Source organism: Oncorhynchus nerka, linkage group LG10, assembly GCF_034236695.1.
Source record: "Oncorhynchus nerka isolate Pitt River linkage group LG10, Oner_Uvic_2.0, whole genome shotgun sequence".
NCBI classification, from domain to species: Eukaryota; Metazoa; Chordata; class Actinopteri; order Salmoniformes; family Salmonidae; genus Oncorhynchus; species Oncorhynchus nerka.
The window spans coordinates 69855311-69883050 of NC_088405.1; the positions used below are offsets into that span (position 1 = coordinate 69855311).

Sequence of the window (27740 nt, forward strand, 5' to 3'; positions counted from 1 at the left end):
TAAGAATTTGTTCTTAACTGACCTACCTAGTTAAATAAAGGTTAAATTATAACCCTAACCCTAAAATCCTGAAATTTCCATCCCTAACTATAACATTTTCTGACAAGATAGAACTGCCAAAGGGGGCGGAGTTGCAATCTACTGCAGAGATAGCCTGCAAGAGTGCTGTCTTACTATCCAGGTCTGTGCCCAAACAATTCGAGCTTCTACTTTTAAAAATCCACCTTTCCAGAAACAATTCTCTCACTGTAGCCACTTATTATAGACCCCCTTCAGCCCCCAGCTGTGCCCTGGACACCATATGTGAATTGATTGCCCCCATCTATCTTCAGAGTTTGTACTGTTAGGTGACCTAAACTGGGACATGCTTAACACCCCGACCATCCTACAATCTAAACTAGATGCCTTCAATCTCACACAAATTATCAAGGAACCTACCAGGTACAACCCTAAATCCGTAACCATGGGCACCCTCTTAGATATCATCAGAACCAACTTGCCATCTAAATACATCTCTGCTGTCTTCAACCAGAATCTCAGCGATCACTGCCTCATTGCCTGCGTGCGTGATGGGTCCGCGGTCAAATGACCACCCTTCATCACTGTCAAACTCTCCCTAAAATACTTCAGCAAGCAGGCATTTCTAATCGATCTGGCCCGGGTATCCTAGAAAGATATTGACCTCATCCCATCAGAGGATGCCTGGTTGCACTTCAAAAGTGCTTTCCTCACAATCTTATATAAGCATGCCCCATTCAAAAAATTTAGAACTAAGATATAGCCCATGGTTCACCCAAGATCTGACTGCCCTTAACCAGCACAAAACATATTGTGACGTTCTGCATTAGCATCGAATAGCCCCCGCGATATGCAACTTTTCAGGGAAGTCAGGAACCAAAATACTCAGTCAGTTAGGAAAGCTAAGGCTAGCTTTATCAAACAGAAATGTTCTTCCTGTAGCACTAATTCCAAAAGGTTTTGGGACACTGTAAAGTCCATGGAGAATAAGAGCACCTCCTCCCTGCTGCCCACTGCAATGAGGATAGGAAACACTGTCACCACCGATAAATCTACGATAATCGATCATTTCAATAAGCATTTTTCTACGGCTAGCCATGCTTTCCACCTGCTTTCCACATGCTTTCCACAACGATATCATAACTACCATCGATAAAAGACAGTACTGTGCAGCCGTCTTCATTGACCTGGCCAAGGCTTTCGACTCTGTTAATGACCGCATTCTTATCGGCAGACTCAACAGCCTTGGCTTCTCAAATGACTGCCTCGCCTGGTTCACCAACTACTTCTCAGATAGAGTTCAGTGTGTCAAATCGGAGGGCCTGTTGTCTGGACCTCTGGCAGTCTCTATGGGGGTGCCACAAGGTTAAATTCTCGGTCTGACTCTTTCTCTGTATATATCAATGATGTCGCTCTTGCTGCTGGTGATTCTCTGACCCTGCTCTATGCAGACGACATCATTCTGTATACATCTGGCCCTTTTTGGACACTGTGCTAACAATCCTCCAAACGAGCTTCAACGCCATACAACACTCCTTCCATGGCCTCCAACTGCTTTTAAATGCTAGTAAAAATAGGTGCATTCAACCGATTGCTGCCCGCACCCTCCCGCCTGGCTACCATCACTACTCTGGATGGTTCTGACCTAGAATATGTGGACAACTACAAATACCTAGGTGTCTGGTTAGACTGTAAACTCTCCTTCCAGACTCACATTAAGCATCTCCAATCCAAAAATAAATATATAATCGACTTCCTATTTCGCAACAAAGCCTCCTTCACTCATGCTGCCAAACATACCCTCATAAAACTGACTATCCTACCGATCCTTGACTTCGGTGATGTCATTTACAAAATAGCCCCCAACACTCTACTCAGCAAACTGGATGTAGTCTATCACAGTGCCATCCGTTTTGTCACCAAAGCCCCATATACTACCCACCACTACGACCTGTATGCTCTCGTTGGCTGGCCCTCGCTTCATACTCGTCGCCAAACCCACTGACTCCAGGTCATCTATACGTCTTTGCTAGGTAAAGCCCCACCTTATCTCAGCTCAGTGGTCACCATAGAAACACCCACCCTTAGTACGCGCTCCAGCAGGTATATTTCACTGGTCATCCCCAAAGCCAACACTTCCTTTGGCCGCATTTCCTTCCAGTTCTCTGCTGCCAATGACTGGAACGAATTGCAAAAATCACTGAAGCTGGAGTCTCATATCTCCCTCTATAACTTTAAGCATCAGCTGTCTGAGCAGCTTACCGATCACTGTACCTGTACAAAGCCAATCTGTAAATAGCACCCCATCTACCTCATTAGCACTCCATCTACCTCATCCCCATATTATTTCTCACCTTCTTGCTCTTTTGCTCCCAAGTATCTCTACTTGCACATCATCATCTGCACATCTATCACTCCAGTGTTAATGCTAAATTGTAATTATTTCTCCTCTATGGCCTATTTATTGCCTTACACCCCTACTCTTCTACATTTGCACACACTGTACATAGATTTCTATAGTGTTATTGACTGTACGTTTGTTTATGTGTAACTCTGTGTTGTTGTTTTGGTCGCACTGCTTTGCTTTATCTTGGACAGGTCGCAGTTGTAAATGAGAACTTGTTCTCAACTGGCCTACCTGGTTAAATAAAATAAAGGTGAAATAAAATAAAATAAAAATGAGGAGCTGATCAGATGTGCCCTTAGAGTGGACAGTAGTGACCTGAGGGTGAGTCTTACCATCTGGGGGGAAAAACACGACCCGCTCAGCCTGGGCCAGGTATAAAAAATACACCCCTCCAAACTCTCCCTGGACCACATAACCAGAGCAGTGTGCCGGGCGTTCTGGACAATATCACCTCCATGATGCACCCTATCTTCCTTCTGGATGTCGGATTGCAAAGGATCATGGGCAGTGGGAGTGCCTTTTCCCATAACGCGGTGCTCAGACATGAAGCAGAGGGTGTGTTATTTACCTGTGGAATATGGGCAGGATGTAGACTCAGCTGTGGGCGTGGTTATGGTCTTTCATGGCAGACTATGAGTTACAAATTCACACACAGAGGGGCATTCCTATTTGTTTATGTCACGGATCCCTCTGGAACATTCATTGCACTCACCTGGCCCCTATTCCCACTGATTGTATTTGTATATATGTGCCCTTTGTTCACCATGGTGCTGTCGATTATTGTTACAATGTCCGTTGGTTCGTGTGAGTACCTGTGCTGTGTGTTTTGGCTTTTCTTTTCTGCCATTATGGATTGCGCAGATGATTACGTGTCTCGTCCCGTGTGTTAATCATCGTGCGCTTGTATTATTTATTCAAGGTACTCCTCGCTCTTTTGTTTGGGTTTCTACCCTGTGTTTTGTTACGTGTTTGTTTGGTCTTCGTCCCCGTGCCTTGGCACAGCACGCCGTAATTTAGGTAAATAAAAAATAAAAACCGCTGTTACGCATTCCTGCGCCTGTCTCCCGAATCATTCATGCCAACATGACAGTTTACTTGAATATTTGAATCGTTTTTTTTTTATTGGCTAACAGTGACTATTACAATCAACATCATGCTTATTTTACTATTCAGTGATATCCTCAGAAATGTTTATGAACTAATACTATTTGAAATCCATTGTGCAATCTCCAATCAAAATGATGTCTCACATTTATAGTACAAACTAAAAGTTAAATTAGGCCTACAGTAAGGGGTAAGTGGTAATGTAGGACATGGTTAATTACAGTAAAATAATGTACTGTATTTGAAATTTTGCATTGGTGAACTTGAACTTTTAGCTAAAACATTGTTCTGCTACTGCTAGCTTACACATCAGTGTTATTAACAAGATTTTAGTATCGTTGATCATTACAACTATCATTTATAATGATTACAATTATTTAATGCTGTTTTTACTAAATGATAAAATTGTTATGTTATCATGGCGCATGTAAAAGAAGTCAAAGTTTGTTGATCCTTCTAACTACAGCATATAATAAGTCTAATCTCACAAGACAAGTTTTTTTCTAACCACAATCTTAGTCACAGGAACAGACTCACCAACAACCCAGCTCACCAGGCAGCAGATCTAAGAGAAGGCACACACTCCGGAAGCTCTGCAAAGTTGTTCTGAAAGAAAGAAGAAGAAACGCTTACTGAATAGAATGTTGTGTTAAAGGAGAAGGAAATCCCTTGTGAGACGAGACACATTCAAAACAATAAGTAAGTAATATATTATCTGATAATATGTAATTATGTATGATTAGATGAATCATCTATGTTTGTTATTACATTGTTATGACATATACAGTATTCAAGAAGATAGATGCCTTTGCATCAAACTAACTACACAGTACCATTAGGTCTTATGAGGAAATTAGAAAATCTTTGATCAGCTGTGCAACATTTTGTAGGCTACTCAAAGTGTGAAGTAATGAGAAGGGGATGATATTTTGGCTTTAAGAATTTGCAACATAATGTTGTACAACAAGGGGCAAATCAGGATACTGGAATTTACTTTTGAACAGAGATTGTGAAATGCAGAATTTGACCATGCCATTGTGTGCACTGATTATGTGTGTATGTGAATTTTGAGGATTTACTAAGAATGTTGGTTCAACACCTTATCAATGTACTTATGTGGTATTCTATGTTTCTATCAATAGGAATATAGTATGCATATAGTTTGGATGCAGAGAGTAAATAAGAGCCCATGGCTAAACTGATTTCCATTTACTTTTGAATATAATGTTAACAAAACACATGCACATTAAAACAGTTATTAGTCAACATTCATAAGAATAAGCTAAGATCCTTTGTGCATCTCCTGGTCACTATATCATTGCTGTCTCAGCAGTGCAACAGAGGCTGGGTCAATAACACCAAGGCTCAGCCATGTAGCCTTTTAAGCTCTCAGAGCAGAGCTCTCTCTGGTGGTAATGTACTCTGATACTCCCAGGGGATGGCCTCTACCTATCTTTCTGCATCAGGCTCTCTCTCCGCTCTCCAACATCATCCCCATCGCTTTATCCATAGCATCCCTCTCTACTACTCACAGTAGTAGAGAGTAAGATTCAAACACACACACACACTCTGTGTATAGAGGTTGATTTGTCATGCGGTTGTGCATTTAAGGTGTTTATTTAATACACGGATGATATGATAGACAAAGACATAAGAGAAAATGTGATCCAGCAGACCACTCTGTGAAATTGTCTTCATACATACATGGAAGGAATTCATTCATCTCTGTGTAAGTACAGTTATCTGTATGTTAGACCTTCAGGTCCCAGATGGCTTCATGTCCATGTTTGAATTATAGAATCATAAGCAGGTGTTGATGATGGCTTTGCATTTGCTTTGTTTGTGTGGGAAAGGTTCAGTTATTCTATTGTCATAACTGAATTCACTCCAAACTGTAAACATTCAGTCCAGTCAACATGTCGTGCATGAGCTCACTGTGAGAAACTGTACTGTAGAGCAGGCTACTAATAGAAACCATGAATATAATCAAATCACAATTGCTCACTGTTAGGTTTTACATTTTTGCATGCAATTTATTAGTTAGATGTGTCTGAAACTGTGATTCTAACATTTTTTGTTTTCATGATGATCCATGATGTCATTGTCTACCAGTCTAGTCGTTTTCTAACAAGATCTGCACAGGAGGACAACTCAAATGTACACGGTTACATAAAGACTGTATCAGAGCAGAATAAAACAAGCACAACAATTAGATTATTCAGCTTGAGTTTCAGCTATACTGTAGTTAATGTGAAAAGATTCAATTAGGATAAGAAAAACAATAATGTGTTTAAATGAGGAACAGACTATACGCTGTGGTGGGACAGAGCTCATCGTTGATGTGCTACAGTTGGTAGACACTGTGGTTTTGTTTTTTTGTAAGTAGGGAGGGGTTGGCAATCATATGACACCGCATCAGAAAATAGCCTTTCTTCTCTGAGAGGAAGAAGCCATTTTGAGCCCCAGGTCCAGCAGCTTTAGATGAGGATCTATAATGTACATCAAGTGACACCAAAATGGCCACCAATTATGCATACAGACATTATCTCATAGAGTGGATAAGAGTCCATGTTCACGTGCTGCACACTGTTTTATGTGCTCACTGTTTTACACTGAGCGTGTTGTGCCATGCAAATGGACCTGAAGTACACATTACACTCATCTTTCTTTTACAGTAATGGATCAGCAGAATAACAACATGTTCAACAAAACAAACGTGACTAATGTTGAGCCTTAGATGATTTGCTTTCACAATGCTGTATTCCCTAGTAACACAGTTCTGTATTATTTCATTAATTTGTCAAGGGTGTCATAAACCAAATGATTTGATGAGAATGAGATGGATCTAGATGTGCTGGGTTATAAATGGGGATGTGTTTGAATCATGGTCCTGACCTCTCTCTTTCTGCTGTTCCACACATGTTGTTCTCCTCATGGTAGGCAGAGGTCTTCAGAGTTTCACTCTGAGTCATTGTCAACCCCTTCCTCTTTTCTAGGGCATCTACAGGGAAATAACAAAACAATTTGTTTCTCATGCCATCCTTTTTCTGATAAATAATTTCAATCCCCAGAATAATGATTCATTCTGATCAGCTTAGCTTGAAGAGAAATGTGATTATTTACAATGTGTCTCAGTAATGGCTGTCTGTGAATGTTTTGTCAGTTATTTAAGTAAAGAAAGGGTTCCAGGCCTGGATAGAGTTTTGTATTAGCTACAGTTGTCATGGGGAAGTGCTAATAAATAACCAGCTTTGTTAGTCATCTGGGGGTGAAACATCACATGTCTAAAAGCTGGTGTATTTTGAGGTCAGCTCTCTTATTATGTTTCCGAGAATCTCGATAAATGGAAGAAATTGTCAAGTTAATGTCTAGTTATTAAAATGTGTATGACCAAACAATATTTCATCATGCCAAAACTTAGAAAAATAACCATGAATGCAGTCCCTCACTGCAGAAAAATAAAATTAGAATTTGTCAATCCTCTCATGGGATTTATAATATACTGAACATACTGTATTTACATGACTGTGATGTGTTATCATTGTAACTCCTCCTCTAGACCACCAGTCTGAGGAGTCATTATGAGCAAGTCAAAGGGCCCAGAGTACCCTTCCTTCTCTCTGGAGACGGATGACAGGACAGATGATGAGAGGGCACAGAGCAGACAGGTGAAGAAGCCTGACCGGCTGGTGTCTGCCCTAGGCTTAGGCAGTTCGGGGGGGCCCAAAGCCCCCATGGACTCAGACTACCAGGATGAGCTGGAGGAGGCCGCTCCCAAGATTAGATTCAATCTCAATTTTGACAAGTGAGACAACGCATTCACAAAATATAATAACACATTCTGTACAGTATGGCGACAAATGGTGTTTAATGCCTGATTGTAGGGCTAAGTCACACTAATAACAGTCTTAATACTGTTTGAGAAAACACAGATGTCTTCCCTCAGGGAGGACATTTTTTTAATCAGAAGTTAATTTACAATATAACATGAGAGTAAGGTCTTTGTTTTGAAGCCCTTTTGGGAAAGACCATTCGTTTTTTGTTTCCCAATTGAAGAAGAAATGCTTTCCCAATACTAAAGTCTAACATTTTTCTTTGTAGAGAAGTACGATGTTTGGAGGAGAACAAAGAGGACAGGGACAGCAAGAGGTTTGACATCAAGAGGCTGTTTGAGGCCGTGTCCACTGGTGATGTCATGAAGCTGGAGGGGCTGCATCAGTACTTGCATCAGTCCATGAAAAAGCTCTCCAACACTGAGTGTGAGGGGGACTATGCATTACAGTATATAGTATTGTATAATTGTAGCATTTTAGGGTACCACTTTACATTACAGTGGTATTATTGCTGTGTAACTACTTGTGTTATTACAGTGTAATGAGTATTGTAAACTAACTCCAACCCTAGCTTGATGTCCACACCCTGGCTCAACCCAAAACCTACCCATTAACCTAACCCTACCTTCATGTCCACACCCCAGCTAAACCCTAACTATATCCCTTACCCTAACCATAGATTCATGTCCACACCCCGGTTCAACCTTAATAACCCTAGCTTCATGTCCACACCCCAGTTAAACCCTAACTCTAGCATCATCCTAACTTTAACTTCATGTCCACACCCCAGCTAAACCCTAACTCTAGCCATTACCCTAACCATAGATTCATGTCCACACCCCGGTTCAACCTTAATAACCCTAGCTTCATGTCCACACCCCAGTTAAACCCTAACTCTAGCATCATCCTAACTTTAACTTCATGTCCACATCCCAGCTCAACCCTAACTCTAGCATCATCTTAACTTTAACCTCATGTCCACACCCCAGTTAAACTCTAACTCTAGCCATTACCCTAACCATAGATTCATGTCCACACCCTGGTTCAACCTTAATAACCCTAGCTTCATGTCCACAACCCAGTTAAACCCTAACTCTAGCATCATCCTAACTTTAACTTCATGTCCACATCCCAGCTCAACTCTAACTCTAGCATCAACCCTAACTTTAACTTCATGTCCACACCCCAGTTAAACCCTAACTCTAGCATCATCCTAACTTTAACTTCATGTCCACAACCCAGTTAAACCCTAACTCTAGCATCATCCTAACTTTAACTTCATGTCCACATCCCAGCTCAACTCTAACTCTAGCATCAACCCTAACTTTAACTTCATGTCCACACCCCAGTTAAACCCTAACTCTAGCATCAACCCTAACTTTAACTTCATGTCCACACCCCAGTTAAACCCTAACTCTAGCATCAATCCTAACTTTAACTTTTTTTTTTTTTTTTTTTTTCACCTTTATTTAACCAGGTAAGCAAGTTGAGAACAAGTTCTCATTTACAATTGCGACCTGGCCAAGATAAAGCAAAGCAGTTCGACACATACAACGACACAGAGTTACACATGGAGTAAAACAAACATACAGTCAATAATACAGTAAAAAAAAAAAAAAAAAAAAAAAAAAAAGTCTATATACAATGTGAGCAAATTAGGTGAGAAGGGAGGTAAAGGCAAAAAAGGCCATGGTGGCAAAGTAAATACAATATAGCAAGTAAAACACTGGAATGGTAGTTTTGCAATGGAAGAATGTGCAAAGTAGAAATAAAAATAATGGGGTGCAAAGGAGCAAAATAAATAAATAAATTAAATACAGTTTGGAAAGAGGTAGTTGTTTGGGCTAAATTATAGGTGGGCTATGTACAGGTGCAGTAATCTGTAAGATGCTCTGACAGTTGGTGCTTAAAGCTAGTGAGGGAGATAAGTGTTTCCAATTTAAGAGATTTTTGTAGTTCGTTCCAGTCATTGGCAGCAGAGAACTGGAAGGAGAGGCGGCCAAAGAAAGAATTGGTTTTGGGGGTGACTAGAGATATACCTGCTGGAGCGTGTGCTACAGGTGGGAGATGCTATGGTGACCAGCGAGCTGAGATAAGGGGGACTTTACCTAGCAGGGTCTTGTAGATGACATGGAGCCAGTGGGTTTGGCGACGAGTATGAAGCGAGGGCCAGCCAACGAGAGCGTACAGCTCGCAATGGTGGGTTGTATATGGGGCTCTGGTGACAAAACGCATAGCACTGTGATAGACTGCATCCAATTTGTTGAGTAGGGTATTGGAAGTTATTTTGTAAATGACATCGCCAAAGTCGAGGATTGGTAGGATGGTCAATTTTACAAGGGTATGTTTGGCAGCATGAGTGAAGGATGCTTTGTTTGCGAAATAGGAAGCCAATTCTAGATTTAACTTTGGATTGAGATGTTTGATATGGGTCTGGAAGGAGAGTTTACAGTCTAACCAGACACCTAAGTATTTGTAGTTGTCCACGTATTCTAAGTCAGAGCCGTCCAGAGTAGTGATGTTGGACAGGCGGGTAGGTGCAGGTAGCGATCGGTTGAAGAGCATGCATTTAGTTTTACTTGTATTTAAGAGCAATTGGAGGCCACGGAAGGAGAGTTGTATGGCATTGAAGCTTGCCTGGAGGGTTGTTAACACAGTGTCCAAAGAAGGGCCGGAAGTATACAGAATGGTGTCGTCTGCGAGGTGGATCAGAGACTCACCAGCAGCAAGAGCGACCTCATTGATGTATACAGAGAAGAGAGTCGGTCCAAGAATTGAACCCTGTGGCACCCCCATAGAGACTGCCAGAGGTCCGGACAGCAGACCCTCCGATTTGACACACTGAACTCTATCAGAGAAGTAGTTGGTGAACCAGGCGAGGCAATCATTTGAGAAACCAAGGCTGTCGAGTCTGCCGATGAGGATGTGGTGGTTGACAGAGTCGAAAGCCTTGGCCAGATCAATGAATACGGCTGCACAGTAATGTTTCTTATCGATGGCGGTTAAGATATCGTTTAGGACCTTGAGCGTGGCTGAGGTGCACCCATGACCAGCTCTGAAACCAGATTGCATAGCAGAGAAGGTATGGTGAGATTCGAAATGGTCGGTAATCTGTTTGTTGACTTGGCTTTCGAAGACCTTAGAAAGGCATGGTAGGATAGATATAGGTCTGTAGCAGTTTGGGTCAAGAGTGTCCCCCCCTTTGAAGAGGGGGATGACCGCAGCTGCTTTCCAATCTTTGGGAATCTCAGATGACACGAAAGAGAGGTTGAACAGGCTAGTAATAGGGGTGGCAACAATTTCGGCAGATAATTTTAGAAAGAAAGGGTCCAAACTTCATGTCCACACCCCAGTTAAACCCTAACTCTAGCATCAATCCTAACTTTAACTTCATGTCCACACCCCAGTTAAACCCTAACTCTAGCATCAATCCTAACTTTAACTTCATGTCCACATCCCAGCTCAACTCTAACTCTAGCATCAATCCTAACTTTAACTTCATGTCCACACCCCAGTTAAACCCTAACTCTAGCATCAATCCTAACTTTAACTTCATGTCCACATCCCAGCTCAACTCTAACCCTAACCTCAACCCTAACCCTAGAGTGGTAATGCATTGTACCTATAGCTTTAATACTAACGCTGACCCTCAAGTGTATTATTTTATACCCCATTCTTTCACCTCTTGCTCTCCTAGATCAATCGTATGGTAAAAACGTCCTGCTGAAGGCTCTACTGAATCTGAGAAATGGCAGAAATAACACAATTGAATATCTCCTTGACATCTCAGAGAAGATGGGGGACATCAAAGAATTAGTAAATGCTGCATACACAGACAGCTATTACAAAGGTGAACTGTCATATAACCAGAATTATCATTACTTGCTGTTGTTCATCTATTCCACACATGTCCACACACTCAGTTTTATATACACAGCCCTCAACATATCAAAACAGTCATGTAACTGTATATGTCAGGCCATGCATGTTATGATATTCTATCCTTTCTATCTACGGATCAAATAGGTCAAACAGCCCTTCATATTGCCATTGAGAGAAGGAGCACCTATTTTGTTGAGCTATTGATCAAGAAAGGAGCAAACGTCCATGCCAAAGCCTGTGGGAAATTCTTCCAGCTCAATGATGGACCCAGCTTCTACTTTGGTGAGTGTGTCAGTATCACTGAGCCTTGAACAGTATCCTCCTCTGGTAGGTTTGACAACAGACTCTTCTACTTGTCAGGCGTCTAGCCATCCCTCAGGGAATAATCATTCCCTTCTTTATGACTAAGGGGATTTTAATAAAGTGTTTTATGAAGCTTTATTTAAATTTGATTTACATATCCAGAAAATATTTCCAACAAGGTTGTCACTGTTGTGGTGGATAGGGTAATTGAAAGGACATTGAATTGAGGGAAAATGTGTTTCTAGGTGAGCTACCTCTGTCCCTGGCTGCGTGCACCAACCAGCCTGAGGTGGTGGACTTTCTGCTGGAGAATGACTACCAGAGAGTGGATGTGAGGGAGAGTGATTCTCTGGGTAACATGGTGTTGCATGCCCTGGTGGTGTTGGCTGATAACACACCAGAGAACACTGACTTCATCACCTCTATGTACGACCACATCCTGACAACAGCTGCCCGCCTCCACCCCAAATGGAGGCTGGAGGACATCGAGAACAACCAGGGCCTGACGACTATAAAACTGGCTGCCAAGACTGGCAAGATCGGGGTAAGGGAGGAGTCCTGTTGTTCCTGTTAGACGTACGCATTTTTCTTTCATACAGTGCATCCAGACAATATTCAGACCCCTTGACTTTTTACACATTTTGTTACGTTACAGCCTTATTCTAAAATTGATTGAATAAATGTTTTTCCTCATCAATCTACACACTATACCCCATAATGACAAAGCAACAGGTTTTTAGAAATGTTGCAAATTTATTACAAATTTAAAAAAGAAATACCTTATTTACATAACTATTCAGACCCTTTGCTATGAGAATCGAAATTGAGCTCAGGTGCATCCTGTTTCCATTGATCATCCTTGAGCTGTTTCTACAACTTGATTGGAGTCCACCTGTGGTAAATTCAATTGATTGGAAAGGCACATACCTGAGGTCGAAATAATTGTCCGTAGAGCTCCGAGACAGGATGCTGTCAAGGCACAGATCTGGGGAAGGGTACCCAAACATTTCTGCAGCATTGAAGGCCCCCAAGAACGAAGTAGACTCCTTCATTCTTAAATGGAACAAGTTTGGAACCACTAAGATTCTTCCTAGAGCTGGCCGCCCAGCCAAACTGAGCAATCGGGGGAGAAGGCCCTTGGTCAGGGAGGTGACCAAGAACCCAATGGTCACTCTGACAGAGCTCCAGAGATCATCTGTGGAGATGGGAGAACCTTCCAGCAGGACAACCATCTCTGCAGCACCTTTATGGTAGAGTGGCCAGATGGAAGGCACACCTCAGTAAAAGGCACATGACAGCCCACTTGGAGTTTGCCAAAAGAAACTCAGAACCTGAGAAACAAGATTCTCTGGTCTGATGAAACCAAGCATGGTGGTGGCAGCATCATGCAGTGGGGATGTTTTTCAGCATCAGGGACTGGTAGACTAGTCAGAATCAAGGGAAAGATGAAAGGAACAAAGTACAGAGATCCTTGATGAAAACCTGCTCCAGAGTGCTCAGAACCTCAGACTGGGGCAAAGGTTCATCTTCCAACAGGACAACAACTCTAAGCACACAGCCAAGACAATGCCGGAGTGGCTTCGGGACAAGGCTTTGAATGTCCTTGGGTGGCCCAGCCAGAGCCTGAACTTGAACCCGATCGAACATCTCTGGAGAGACCTGAAAATAGCAGTGTACCGATGCTCTCCATTCAACCTGACAAAGCTTGAGAGGATCTGCAGAGAAGAATGGAAGAAACTCCCCAAAAACAGGTATGCCAAACTTGTAGCGGTATACCCCAGAAGATTTGAGGCTGTAATCGCTGCCAAAGGTGTTTCAAAGTACTGAGTAAAGTGTCTGAATACTTATGTCTATTTCAGTTTGACATTTTTTATAAATGTACAAAATTTCTAAAACCCTGTTTTTGCTTTGTCATTATCGGGTATTTTGTGTAGACGGATGAGGGGAAAAAAACAATTTAATCCATTTTAGAATAAGGCTATAACGTAACAAAATGTGGAAAAAGTCAAGAGGTCTGAATACTTTCCGAATGCACTGTATGTGTTTATCATAATGTGCTACATCCTTCCATTATGTGTAAACCAATTGTTTTATTCCTCATCTAGCTGTTTAAGCACATGATGCATCGTGAGTTCCAGGAGAGGGAGACCAGAAACCTGTCCCGTAAATTCACTGAGTGGGTTTACGGACCCGTCCACTCCTCCCTGTATGACCTGGACTCACTGGACTCCTACGAGAAGAACTCTGTCCTGGAGATCATCGTTTACAGCAGTGACATTCCTGTGAGTCACATTTATATCAAAAGGATCAAATCATAAGCCCCTTTATACCTGGTGCTATCATTCATCCTTTGTCCTAATCTTGGCCACATTCTGATTGTGCCCAGATTTTCAGACATTCGTCTACACATCTATCCACTGCGTTGTGACCAAATTTGCTGAACCCTCCCTCTATGCAAATTATTTGAGAGGTATTCTTTTTAAATAACATTTATTTATTTTAAGACACATTTTGATGGCCTGAGTTAATGGTACCACCTGTCAATGATTTTAGAGGGCTGGATAATGATAATTTAAATGGCTTCACTTTCCAGATCCAGCTACACTTCCAGACACAATGCATGCCTGACTACCTCTGGTGGTCAGGAAGATCAGATCACAATCACATCAAAATGCATCTTTTATTTATTTTTGTAGATTTTCTTTGATCTTTTATAAACAATACAATACATTCACATACAAATGACTACATCGTACAAACATCAACTACATCACACCTGCCCCGACCCACTAGCACACACCCCCATCTCCAGCACCCCATCACTCTGTTTCTCTCCATAGCGCACTCACTTTCAATTTTTAGATAGTAAAGCGTTTGACCTTTCCACTGTGTTAACGATGAGCGATTGCTTGATTTACAGTTTTTAGATAGTAAAGCGTTTGACCTTTCCACTGTGTTAACGATGAGCGATTGCTTGATTTACAGTTTTTAGATAGTAAAGCGTTTGACCTTTCCACTGTGTTAACGATGAGCGATTGCTTGATTTACAGTTTTTAGATAGTAAAGCGTTTGACCTTTCCACTGTGTTAACGATGAGCGATTGCTTGATTTACAGTTTTTAGATAGTAAAGCGTTTGACCTTTCCACTGTGTTAACGATGAGCGATTGCTTGATTTACAGTTTTTAGATAGTAAAGCGTTTGACCTTTCCACTGTGTTAACGATGAGCGATTGCTTGATTTACAGTTTTTAGATAGTAAAGCGTTTGACCTTTCCACTGTGTTAACGATGAGCGATTGCTTGATTTACAGTTTTTATGATATGTTTTTTAAAAGATGATTGACGAGTAAAGTATCGTCCAACCCATCGGGTATCTCACTGCACCCCCTCTTATGCCATGTCTTGAAATATGCAGATTTACAGATTAAAAGTACATTTACATTGTAATACTTCTGAAAGCCAACTTTCTAACTCCGCCCATAACTTTTGGACTTTATAACATTCCAAGAAGGCATGGATTATTGAGTCATTATTAGTTTTACACTTCAGACATGACTCTGCCGTTGTGCTGCAGAATTTGTGAATTTTGTCTCAATATTATTCTATAAATGTATTGATACTGGATTAAGTGTACATTTTTGTTAACTGTAATATTGTTTAATTATGGTCCAACATTCCCTCCATCTTGTGCCAACATCAGTTATTTATTTTTAAGTCTGGGTTCCAATAGTTTATACTTTTTTCTAAGAGATTGTCAGCTGGATAGACTCTCTGCAAGGTTTTGTATAGCTTACCTATCATATGAATATCCTTTTCTGACTCAGATAGGATTTCCTCAAGATTGATCTGATATCCAAAAGATTTTGAATCAAAATTTTGTGATCGAAAACATTTAAGTTGCATGTATTTGACAATATTGCTTTTCAGAATTACCAAGTCATTTACAGTTTCTATGCCTTTAGTTTTTACATGTGGACCAATTTATCGGTGAATTCTGATAAGCTATCCAAGGATTGGTCCATAAAGTTGTGTTTTTAGAGAGTGATATTCGTTCTTGTAGAATACATTTAATTTTCTTCCAACTCTGAAGTTATTAATATTCTTAGTTTTATCCTTTGAAAATAGACACGTAAAAAGATTCTGGATATGAGCATCTTAATAGTCTACACCTGTCTAAAGAATATGGGCACACTAAGAATGGGTCCATGCTATCTGATAGCATTGACTAATCAGAATGTGGACAACATTAGGAAGGACACATGTTAGCACCAGGTATAAATGGGGCTCTAGAGGCCATTTCCTGCTGTTGTGCCCTTGAGCAAGGCACTTAACACCTAAACTGCTCCATGAGTTCTGCACTGTGGTTAACCCTGTGCAGCTGTTCTCCAACCTCTCTGTGAATCTGTGTCTCTAAAGAGAGAAAGACTAAAGTATAGATATACTAGCATAAAAGTGTGGCTATATTATATTAATATGATAAAATATCATTTCAGAATCGCCATGAGATGCTGCAGATTGAGCCTCTGAACAGGCTACTGGAGGAGAAGTGGGCCAAGTTTGCTGCTCGGATGTTTTTCTTAAACTTCATGGTTTACCTGGTTTACCTCTCCGTCTTCACCGCTGTCGCCTACTACAGGAAGAAGGGAACGGTGAGGTCTTTGCATTATCACAATAAGCTACATTATTCTAGCCTGGCTGGTCCCAGAGCAATTAAGTTTGGATCCATGCAAATATCATTCAGATATAGAGGAGATCAAATGATTATTTATGAATTGTTTATTGTCACATACAGGTGCAGTGAAATGAGGTGTTTTACAGGGTCAGCCATAGTAGTACGGTGTCCTTGGAGCAAATTAGGGTTAAATGCCTTGCTCAAGGACACATCGACAGATTTGTCACCTTGATGGCCCAGGTATTAGCAGCATACCATCCTGCATCCCACTGCTGGCTTGCTTCTGAAGCTAAGCAGGGTTGGTTGTGGTCAGTCCCTGGATAGGAGACCTGATACTGCATACGGCAGCCTTTCCTCTAGTCTAAAAAAATATCCCAATGCCCCAGGGCAGTGATTTGGGACATTGCCCTGTGTAGGGTGCTGTCTTTTGGATGGGACATAAAACAGGTGTCCTGACTCTCTGTGGTCACTAAAGATCCCATGGCACTTATTGTAAGAGTAGGGGTGTTAACCCCAATGTCCTGGCTAAATTCCCAATCTGGCCACCTAAATATCACATCATGGTCACCTAATCATCCCCAGCTTACAATTGGCTCATTCATCCTCCTCTCCCCTGTAACCATTCCCCAGATCGTTGCTGTAAATGAGAATGTGTTCTCAGTCAACTTACCTAGTAAAATAAGGGTTAAATAAAAAAATCTAAACCAGCAACCTTTTGGTTACTTGGCCAACACTCTAATCACTAGGCTGGCTACCTGCTGTTCAAAGACAGTTATTTTAACTTCAGCTTAATTTCTTCTCTCACCCTCTGATATCCAGCCACCTTTTACTCTGGAACATACCAGACAGGAGTACCTGCGACTCGCCGGTCAGCTTTTTATAACTGTGGGAGCCTGCTATTTCTTCATAAGAGGGGTATGTGTGATGTGCTTTGATTATATGAGGATTAAGGCCAGGATTCAATTGATTCGCGCTAGATCCATGTTATAGCGCTGTTGACACTTAAAGGCATTTTCTAATTGAGCCGACACCTGCAGCGTTTACCTTGAACGCTATCTCCATTAACGCGGTAAGATTGCCTTTAAAAGCTGTGTTGTCTGCAAGCGCGATTGGATTGAATCCCGGCCTAAATGTTTGAAATATAATTTAACAAAACTGTATTCAAAAGTGTGGTTGATCAAATGTTTTTCTTTTTCTATCCCAAGATATTAGACTTGAAGAGGAAACGTCCAAGCCTGGACACTTTGCTGATTGACGGATACAGTGAAATCCTTTTGTGAGTTGTACAAAATCTCTCTCCACACGCACTAATTATTTGATAGATTATCTATCACCTGCCCCTGCATACTTAAGCAATAACTAAGGGATGAGAAGAACTTCTAATAAGGACAACACCACATCTTTCAGAATGCCTTGCAAGCTTGTGGGCTAGACCCACACACTCCTACTGGTACACACTGTATAATAACATGCTGAAGTCAGAGCGGTCCAACGCAGTACTAGTCTATCTTTGATCCTGACATCTTAGGATACATTTTTCTAAGCCATGTTGATAATGTTTCTTGGCAGCTCTATGCATGTGTGTGTAGGAAGTTTGTGTTTCACTAGTGTCAGAGGTTATCTCTCTGTGATTCCAACTCTCTTCCGCAGTGAGTTGATGCAACGCTTGACTTTAACTTGCCTTTGTGTGTAGTTTTCTGCAGGCGATCTTCTTCCTGGCCTCCTCAGTGCTGTACTGCTGTGGTAGGGAGGAGTACCTGGGTTTTTTTGTGCTGTGTCTGGCTCTCAGCTGGGTCAACCTGCTCTACTTCTCCAGGGGATACAGACACATGGGCATCTACAGTGTCATGATACAGAAGGTACACTGGATACCAGGGCCTGTTTTCACAAAGAGTCTGAGTAGGAGTGTTGAAATAGGAACACTTGCCTTTTAGAACACAATGAATACAATTCCATGGAGAGAAGGGACCTGATCCTAGATCAGCACTCCTGCCCTGAGACTCTAGAATTCAGTCCCTTTGACACTCTTACAGAGAAGCTACAGGATTCATTGCCACAGGGTATCTACCATTGGAACAACATTGGTGTTATGACCGAGCTGTAGTTATAATCCACAGTTCATTTGATACTCTCATTCTTACTCTCTTTTTTTTCCCTTTGTAGATGATCCTATGTGATATCTTGCGCTTTCTCTTTGTCTACGTTACCTTCCTCTTTGGGTTTTCAGCAGGTATTTCAACTCTCCTCTGTCACTTTTGCACGCAGGGACACAAACATAGCCTGTCAGTGGCTCATGAATTCAAAATGTATTTGTTTATTCTTCCAACATCATCAAAAGACCTATTTAGAGAATACAAGCAAACAATATGATTTATTTATATATATATATATAAATTATATATTATATATATATATATATATATATATATATATACACACTAACGTTTAAACGTTTGGGGTCACTTAGAAATGTCATTTGTTGTCCATTAAAATAACATCAAATTGATCAGAAATAGTGTGTAGACATTGTTAATGTTGTAAATGACTATTGTAGCTGGAAACGGCAGATTTTTTATGAAATATCTACGTAGGCATAAAGAGGCCCATTATCAGCAAACATCATTCGGGTGTTGCCGGGGCGGCAGGGTAGCCTAGTGGTTAGAGCATTGGACTAGTAACCGAAAGGTTGCAAGTTCAAACCCCCGAGCTGACAAGGTACAAATCTGTCGTTCTGCCCCTGAACAGGCAGTTAACCCACTGTTCCTAGGCCGTCATTGAAAATAAGAATTTGTTCTTAACTGACTTGCCTAGTAAAATAAAAATAAAAAATTCCTGTGTTCCAATGGCACATTGTGTTAGCTAATCCACGTTTATCATTTTAAAAGGCTAATCGATCATTAGAAAACCCTTTTGCAATTATGTTAGCACAACTGAAAACTGTTGTTCTGATTAAAGAAGCAATAAAACTGGCCTTCTTTAGGCCTTCTTTAGACAAGTTGAGTATCTGGAGACTCAGCCTTTGTGGGTTCTTCTGAAACTCGTCAATCTATACTTGCTCTGAGAAATAAAGGCCATTCCATGCGAGAAATTGCCAAGAAACTGAAGATCTCATACAATGCCGTGTACTACTCTTTTCACAGAACAGCGCAAACTGGCCCTAACCAGAATAGAAAGAGGAGTGGGAGGCCCCGGTGCACAACTGAGCAAGAGGACGAGTACATTAGAGTGTCTAGTTTGTTAAATAGTACCTGTTAAATAGTACCTGCAAAACACCAGTCTCAACATCAACAGTGAGGAGGCGACTCATGGATGCTGGCCTTCTAGGCAGAGTTGCAAAGAAAAAGAGGTATCTCTGACTGGCCAATAAAAATTAAATATTAAGATGGGCAAAAGAACACCGACAGTGGACAGAGGTACTCTCAGAATCAGAACAACAGTTTTCAGCTGTGCTAACATAATTGCAAAAGTTAATTAGCCTTTTAAAATTATCAACTTAGATTAGCTAACACAACGTGCCATTGGATCACAGGAGTGATGGTTGCTGATAACGGGCCTCTGTACGCCTATGTAGATATTCCATTAAAAATCAGCCGCTTCCAGCTACAATAGTCATTTACAACATTAACAATGTCTATACTGTATTTCTGATCAATTGGATGTTATTTTAATGGACAAAAAAATGGCTTTTCTTTCAAAAACGAGGACATTTCTAAGTGACCCCAGACTTTTGAATGGTAGGGTATATTTACAGTAGCTGTCAAAAGTTTGGACACACCTACTAATTCAAGGGTTTTTCTTTATTTTTTACTATTTCCTACATTGTAGAATAATAGTGAAGACATCAAAACTATGAAATAACACATATGGAATCATGTACTAACCAAAAAAGTGTTAAACAAATAAAAATATATTTTATATTTTGTATTCTTCAAAGTAGCCACCCTTTGCGCACGCTTGGCATTCTCTCCACCAGCTTCACCTGGAATGCTTTTCCAACAGTCTTGAAGGAGTTCCCACATATGCTGAGCACTTGTTGGCTGCTTTTCCTTTCACTCTGCTGTCCAACTCATCCCAAACATTCTAATCTGGGTTGAGGTTGGGTGATTGTGGAGGCCAGGTCATCTGACGCAGCACTCCATCACACTCCTTCTAGGTATAATAGCCCTTACACAGCCTGGAGGTGTGTTGGGTCATTGTCCTGTTGAAAAACAAATGATAGTCCCACTAAGCGCAAACCAGATGGGATGGCGTATCGCTGCAGAATGATGTGGTAGGCATGCTGGTTAAGTGTGCCTTGAATTCTAAATAAATCGGACAATGTAACCAACAAAGCACCCCCACACCATGACACCTCCTCCTCCATGCTTTACGGTGGGAACCACACATGCGGAAATCATCCCTTCACCTACTCTGCGTCTCACAAAGACACGGCGGTTGGAACCAAATATCTCAAATTTGGAGTCATCAGACCAAAGGACATATTTCCATTGATCTAATGTCCATTGCTCGTGTTTCTTGGCCCAAGCAAGTCTCTTCTTATTATTGGTGTCCTTTAGTAGTGGTTTCTTTGCAGCGATTCAACCATGGTCGGATTCACACAGTCTTCTCTGAACAGTTGATGTTGAGATGTGTCTGTTACTTGAACTCTGTGAAGCATTTATTTGGGCTGCAATTTCTGAGGTGCAGTTAACTCTAATGAACTTATTCTCTGCAGCAGAGGTAACTCTGGGTATTCCTTTCCTGTGGCGATCCTCGTGAGAGCCAATTTGATCATAGCGCTTGATGGTTTTGCTACTGCAAAGTTCTTGAAATGTTCCGGATTGACTGACCTTCATGTCTTAAAGTAATGATGGACTATGGTTTCTCTTTGATTATTTGAGCTGTTTTTTTGCCATAATATGGACGTGGTCTTTTACCAAATAGGGCTATCTTCTGTATACCACCCCTACCTTGTCACAGCACAACTGATTGGTTCAAATGCATTAAGAAGGAAAGAAATTCCACAAATGAACTTTTAACAAGGCACACATCTAAATTGAAATGCATTCCAGGTGACTACCTCATGAAGCTGGTTGAGAGAATACCAAGCGTGTGCAAAGCTCTTGTTAAGATGGTGCCGAAGAGGATGGGTGACGTTTTACATGCCGTAACCAATTGTGCTATTTTGTTTGTTTTTTTACTTATTTTGTACATAATGTTGCTGCTACTGTCTCTTATGCCCCAAAATAACTTCTGGACATCAGAACTGGGAATATTCACCATGAACTGGAAGAAGCTTTTTCCTTTGAATCCGCCAAAAAATATAAACTGCTCTCCCGGCAACAGGCCCAGATCCACGTCATTTGTGGAGAAAAGACAGAGGAAAAGAGGACGCAGATTGGGCTGCCTTTTGAGAATCCGTAGGCGAGCGAGTAAACTCCCACATCCATCAATTCTACTTCCTAACATGCAATCATTGGAAAATAAAATTGATGACCTACGATTACGATTGTCCTACCAACGGGACATTAAGAACTGTGTTTCACCGAGTCGTGGCTGAACGACGACAAGGATAATATAGAGCGGGAGGGATTTTCAATGCACCGGCAGCACAGAGAAGCTATGTCTGGTTAGACGAGGGGTAGGGGTGTGCGCCTTTTTGTCAATAACAGCTGGTGCGCGACGTCTAATATTAAAGAAGTCTCGAGGTATTGCTCGCCTTAGGCAGAGTACCTTAAGATAAGCTGTAGACCACACTATCTACCAAGAGAGTTCTCATCTATATTATTCGTAGCCATCTATTTACCACCACAGACCGATGCTGGCACAAACACCGCACTCAACCAACTCTATAAGGCCATAAGCAAACAAGCAAATGCTCACCCAGAAGCAGCGCTCCTAGTGGCCGGAGATTTTAATGCAGGCAAACTTAAATCAGTTTTACCAAATTTATTACCAGCATGTCACATGTGCAACACCTTTATTCCACACAGAATGCATACAAAGCTATCCCCCACACTCCATTTGGCAAATCTGACCATAATTCTTTCCTCCTGATTCCTGCTTACAAGCAAAAACTAAAGCAGGAAGTACCAGTGACTCGCTCAATACGGAAGTGGTCAGACGACGCGAATGCTATGCTACAGGACTCTTTAGCTAGCACAGACTGGAATATGTTCCGGGATTTATCCAATGGCATTGAGGAGTATACCACCTCAGTCACTGGCTTCATCAATCAGTGCATCGACGACGACGTTGTCCTCACAGTGACCGTACGTACATATCCCAACCAGAAGCCATGGATTACAGGCATCATCCGCATTGATCTAAAGGCTAGAGCTGCTGCTTTCAAGGAGAGGGACACTAATCCGGACGCCTATAAGAAATCCTGCTAGGCCCTCAGACGAATCATCAAACAAGCAAAGCACCAATACAGGATTAAGATCGAATCCTACTACACCAGCTCTGACGTTCGTTGGATGTGGCAGGTCTTGAAAACTATTACGGACTACAAATGGAAACCAGACGCTGGCTGCCCAGTGACGCGAGCCTACCAGATGAGCTAAATGCCTTTTATGCTCGCTTCGAGGCAAGCAACACTGAAGCATGCACAAGAGCACCAGCTGTTCTGGATGACTGTGTGATTACGCTCTCGGGAGCCGATGTGAGCAAGACCTTTAGACAAGTCAACATTCACAAAGCCATGGGGCCAGATGGATTACCAGGATGTGTACTCAAAGCATGACCGGACCAACTGGCAAGTGTCTTCACTGACATTTTCAACCTCTCCCTGACTGAGTCGGTAATACCTACATGTTTCAAGCAGACCACCATAGTCCCTGTGCCCAAGGAAGCGAAGGTAACCTGCCTAAATTATTACCGCCCTATAGCACTCACGTTGGTGGCCATGAACTGCTTTGAAAGGCTGGTCATGGCTCACATCAACAGCATCCTCCTGGATACCGTAGACCCATTCCAATTCGCATACTGCCCCAACAGATCCATAGATGACGCAATCTCAATCGCACTCCACACTGCCCTTTCCCAGCTGGACAAAAGGAACACCTATGTGAGAATGCTGTTCATTGACTACAGCTCAGCGTTCAACACCATAGTGCCCACAAAGCTCGTCACTAAGCTAAGGACCCTGGAACTAAACACCTCCCTCTGCAACTGGATCCTGGACTTCCTGACGGGCCTCCCCCAGGTGGTAAGGTTAGGCAACAACACGTATGCCACGCTGATCCTCAACTCTGGGGCCCCTCAGGGATGTGTACTTAGTCCCTTCCTGTACTCCCTGTTCATCCGCGACTGCATGGCCAAACATGACTCCAACACCATCACTAAGTTTGCTGACGACACAATAGTGGTAGGCCTGATCACCGACAACAATGAGACAGCCTATATGGAGGACGTCAAAGAACTGGCAGTGTGGTGCCAGGACAACAACCTCTCCCTCAATGTGAGCAAGACAAAGGGGCTGATTTTGGACTACAGGAAAAGGCGGGCCAAACATCAACAGGGCTGTAATGGAGCGGGTTGAGAGTTTAAAGTTCCTTGGTGTCCACATCACCAACGATCTATCATGGTCGAAACACACCAAGACAGTCATGAAGAGGGCACAACAAAACCTTATCCCCCTCAGGAGACTGAAAATATTTAGCATGGGTCCCCATATCCTCCAAAAGTTCTACAGCTGCACCATCGAGAGCATCCTGACTGGTTGCATCACCACCTGGTATGGCAACTGCTCGGCATCTGACCGTAAAGCGCTACAGAGGGTATTGCTTACAGCCCACTATATCGCTGGGGCCAAGCTTCCTGCAATCCAGGACCTACAGTATATAATAGGGGGTGTCAGAGGAAAGCCCATAAAATTGTCAGAGACACCCAAGTCATAGACTGTTTTCTCTGCTACCGGCCGGCAAGCGGTACTGGAGCGCCAAGTCTAGAATCAAAAGGCTCCTTAACAGCTTCTACCCCAAGCCATAAGACTGCTGAACAATTAATCAAATGGCCCCCGAACTATTTCATTTACCCCCACCTCCATTGTTTTGTACACTACTGCTACTCACTGTTTATTATCTATGCATAGTCACTTCACCCTACTGTACCTACATGTGAAAATGACCTTTAACCGGTACCCCGCACACTGACTCAGTACCGGTACCCCCTGTATATAGCCTCATTGTTATGTTATTGTGTTTCTTTTTATTATTTTTTACTTTAGTTTATTTGGTAAATATTTTCTTAACTTCTCTTGAACTGCACTGTTGGTTAAGGGCTTGTAAGTAAGCATTTCACGGTAAGTCTACACTTGTATTCGGTGACAAATAAAGTGTGATTAGAAGCTGTCATCAAGCCAAAGGGTGGCTGCTTTGAAGAATCTCAAATATAAAACATATTTTGATTTGTTTAACACTTTTGTGGTTACAGCATGATTCCATATGTGTTGATGTCTTCACTATTATTCTACAATGTAGAAAATAGTAGAAAAAACAAAAAAACCTTGAATGAGCAGGTGTGTCCAAACTTTTGACTGGTCCTGTATGTAAACAAAACTCTGTGAATGGACCGTAGTAAAGCATTCTCTGTCCCTCCACAGCGGTGGTCACTTTGTTGATGGAACCTGATTTGCCAGCCAATAATACAGCACAGCCAATAGACAGTACAGATGGAAGAGGTCGTACCTTTTTCCTTCCCACTGAGGATTCGTGTATAAAACCCACCTTCAGGAACATCTCTCACACTATCATGGAGCTGTTCAAGTTCACCATCGGCATGGGAGACCTGGAGTTCACAGAGGGGTAATAATTGATTTTCCAGATGCTAAAAGGCTATTTAGATAGACATGTCTAGCATCCACCTGAGTGATGCCAAGACAGCCATTTTTGCTTCCATATACTGTACTAGCTATCATGGTGGGGAAATGGGCAGTTATTTAGGCAATTAGGAATGTGTTTTTTCTAGGTACCAGTACAAGGAAGTGTTTTACATGCTGCTAATCTCCTACATCGTGCTCACCTACATCCTGCTGCTCAACATGCTCATCGCCCTCATGAGCCGCACTGTGGAGAAGATGTCCCTGGAGAGCACCAGCATCTGGAAACTACAGGTGATCCACCATGGGTTCACTGGCAGACAGACAGATGTACTGACTGACAGGGAAATGGCACAATTTTTTATGTGTTGTTTGTTTTTGTGGATAGTTTCATCTTAGCTCATTAATTGTAATGAACACGTGTGTCTACAGCGGGCCCTCACCATCCTGGATCTGGAAAGGAGCCTGCCTCGCTGCTTGAGAAGGAGGCTTCGTTCTGGGGTGGACAAGGACCTGGGGACCAGGGCTGGAGAGAAAGACCGCCGATGGTGCTTCAGGTGGCCAATTTATTTACATACTGTAGATGTTGAATCAATGATGAGAGAATAGATCAAATGAAAAAATGTATCTGACAAAAGTACAAGTGAACATACCTGTACATTCCTATTGGATAACATTCTATAGATTTGATTGTGTCCAATATCAATAGCATGACAATCATTCCCAACACTAACCCATTTAGACAGGAACCCATCATATCAGGAAAATATAATTTAAAGTCCCTCATACAACCCCAGCTGTGTAATTGTGCGTCTAGAATTAAATGACTGAATGCACTCCACAGCCGCTGTGCACAGCAGCACCACAGCCTGGTACATGGTGTGCTGCATCATTGATTTGCTTTCTGTGACAGCTGATGGATGTGTCATACACTCAGGGACAGTAATTGGAGCATGTGTCTGTCTATCTGTCTGTCCTCTCAGAGTGGAGGAAGTCAACTGGAACAAATGGAACACCAACCTGGGAATAATCAATGAGGATCCAGGGAGCGGAGATACGTCCAAGCTGTCCCCTACACACAGCAGCAGAACGCTAGGCAGAGGTATAGGCCTAGTGTGTGTGTCCGTTTGTGTGTGTGTTGGGAGAGAGAGAAAAACAATTAGTTTTTGGTTGGAGGCATTTTTACACCTTCTGGATCACATAATATTCTTCTGTCCTAATCAGTACTATTCAAATGTAAGTACACCAATCTAGTACCGAGTCGGACCACCCTTTTCCTCCAGAATTCTTCAGGACATGGATTCTACAAGGTCTGGCATTCAAACGTTGCTCAATTGGTATCAAGAGACCTAATCTGTGCCAGGAAAATATTCCCTTCACCATTACACCACTGTCACCAGCCTGTACCGTTGACACCAGGCAGGATGGGGCCATGGACTCATGCTTCTTACGCCAAATCTGGACTCTGCCATCAGATTGACGCAACAGGAACGGTGATTCGTCGGAACAGGCAATGTTTTTCCACTCCTCAATTGTACAGTGTTGGTGGTCCAGCTTGTTTTTGTCTGATAGAAGTGGAACCTGGTGTGGTCTGCTGCAATAGCCCATCTGTGACAAGAACAGACGAGTTGTTCATTCCGAGATGCCGTTCTGCGCCGTTATTTGCCTGTTTGTGGCCCACCTGTTAGATTGCACGATTCTTGCCATTCATCTTCGACCTCTCTCATCAACGAGCTGTTTTTGCCCACAGGACTGCCGTTGACTGGATGTGTTTCGTTTGTCACACCATTCTCAGTAAACCCTAGACACTGTTGTGCGTAAAAGGCCCAGGAGGGTGTCCGTTTCTGAGATACTGGAACAATGTTGTGCCCCTGCCAGAATCACCCCTTCTAATTTCCTTAATTTTGTCACTAGAGTCAAATACAGTGACATGGGCAGCAATGAAGAACGTGAAAGGGGGGAGAATTATGTCAGGGGGGAGATTTTCGGCACAACACCGGCACACCTGGCACTAACGATCATACCACGCTCAAAGTCACTTAGGTCACTCTTTTTGCTCATTCAAATGTTCAATCGAACAGTAATGGGATGCCTCGATGCCCGCCTGCCTGCTTTATATAGCAAGCCACGGCCACCATTTTCGTGAACGGGGTACCTAATAAACTGGCCACTTGAGTGTATATGGACATTAATATACTGTATCAGTCATTTGAGTGCATACAGATTAACATTTCAAACTCCTTTTTCTCTACAGAGAGGAGCTGGCGGGGGTTCCTGGGAAATGTCAGTCGAAGACAACATACACAGCCTCAGCAACAAACACAAGTAGAGAGCACAGAGATGTCCTCTCTGTCTCCTCTCAACCATGTCTGAAGTCTGCTCTCGCATCCTCCTGACCTAGATGGTTCTCTTTCTTGCAATGATTGTGATGTTTGGTTGTTTTACCTATGCACAGATTTCATGAAATTGCTAAAATGTATATGTACTCTGGTTTAGTCCTATCGTGTGGTTAATAGGAGGGTAGTGGAGGGTTCTAGCCTCTAGAGGGCAGGTTTAAACAGCCAAAGAAACACATTCACTCCACTGTTATTGTGATTTACAACATTGATTTATTTATACTTCAAGCTGATTGTTATTCTGTTAAATCTATGTGCCCTAAAATGACTGCAATCTGTGTTGAGCAAATCGTAGAGATGAGATCTTAATAAAGGAAATCATTGCA

The 27740-nt window shown here is 42.1% G+C and overlaps 2 protein-coding genes across 3 annotated transcripts in view; one reads left to right on the forward strand and one right to left on the reverse strand.

Moving 5' to 3' along the window:
• LOC115135927 (ER membrane protein complex subunit 6) overlaps positions 1 to 4142 on the reverse strand; it is a 10676-nt gene extending 6534 nt beyond the window's left edge. Inside the window, exon 1 of one of the 2 annotated variants that reach the window (XM_029671149.2) lies at positions 4067 to 4142. The gene's annotated coding sequence lies outside the window, so the exon portion shown is untranslated. The remainder of the gene's footprint in view (positions 1 to 4066) is intronic. The other variant, XM_029671152.2, reaches the window with a different exon arrangement.
• On the forward strand, positions 2006 to 27740 carry LOC115135925 (transient receptor potential cation channel subfamily V member 1-like). The gene is made up of 17 exons (XM_029671145.2): positions 2006 to 4228; positions 7089 to 7334; positions 7631 to 7788; positions 11060 to 11212; positions 11389 to 11526; positions 11793 to 12091; positions 13653 to 13829; positions 16040 to 16195; positions 17038 to 17133; positions 17424 to 17494; positions 17912 to 18077; positions 18382 to 18448; positions 24803 to 25004; positions 25168 to 25312; positions 25451 to 25575; positions 26002 to 26120; positions 27273 to 27740. Exons 2-17 carry the CDS (start codon positions 7111 to 7113, stop codon positions 27389 to 27391), a joined length of 2415 nt encoding a protein of 804 aa, XP_029527005.1. The 5' UTR covers positions 2006 to 4228; positions 7089 to 7110; the 3' UTR covers positions 27392 to 27740.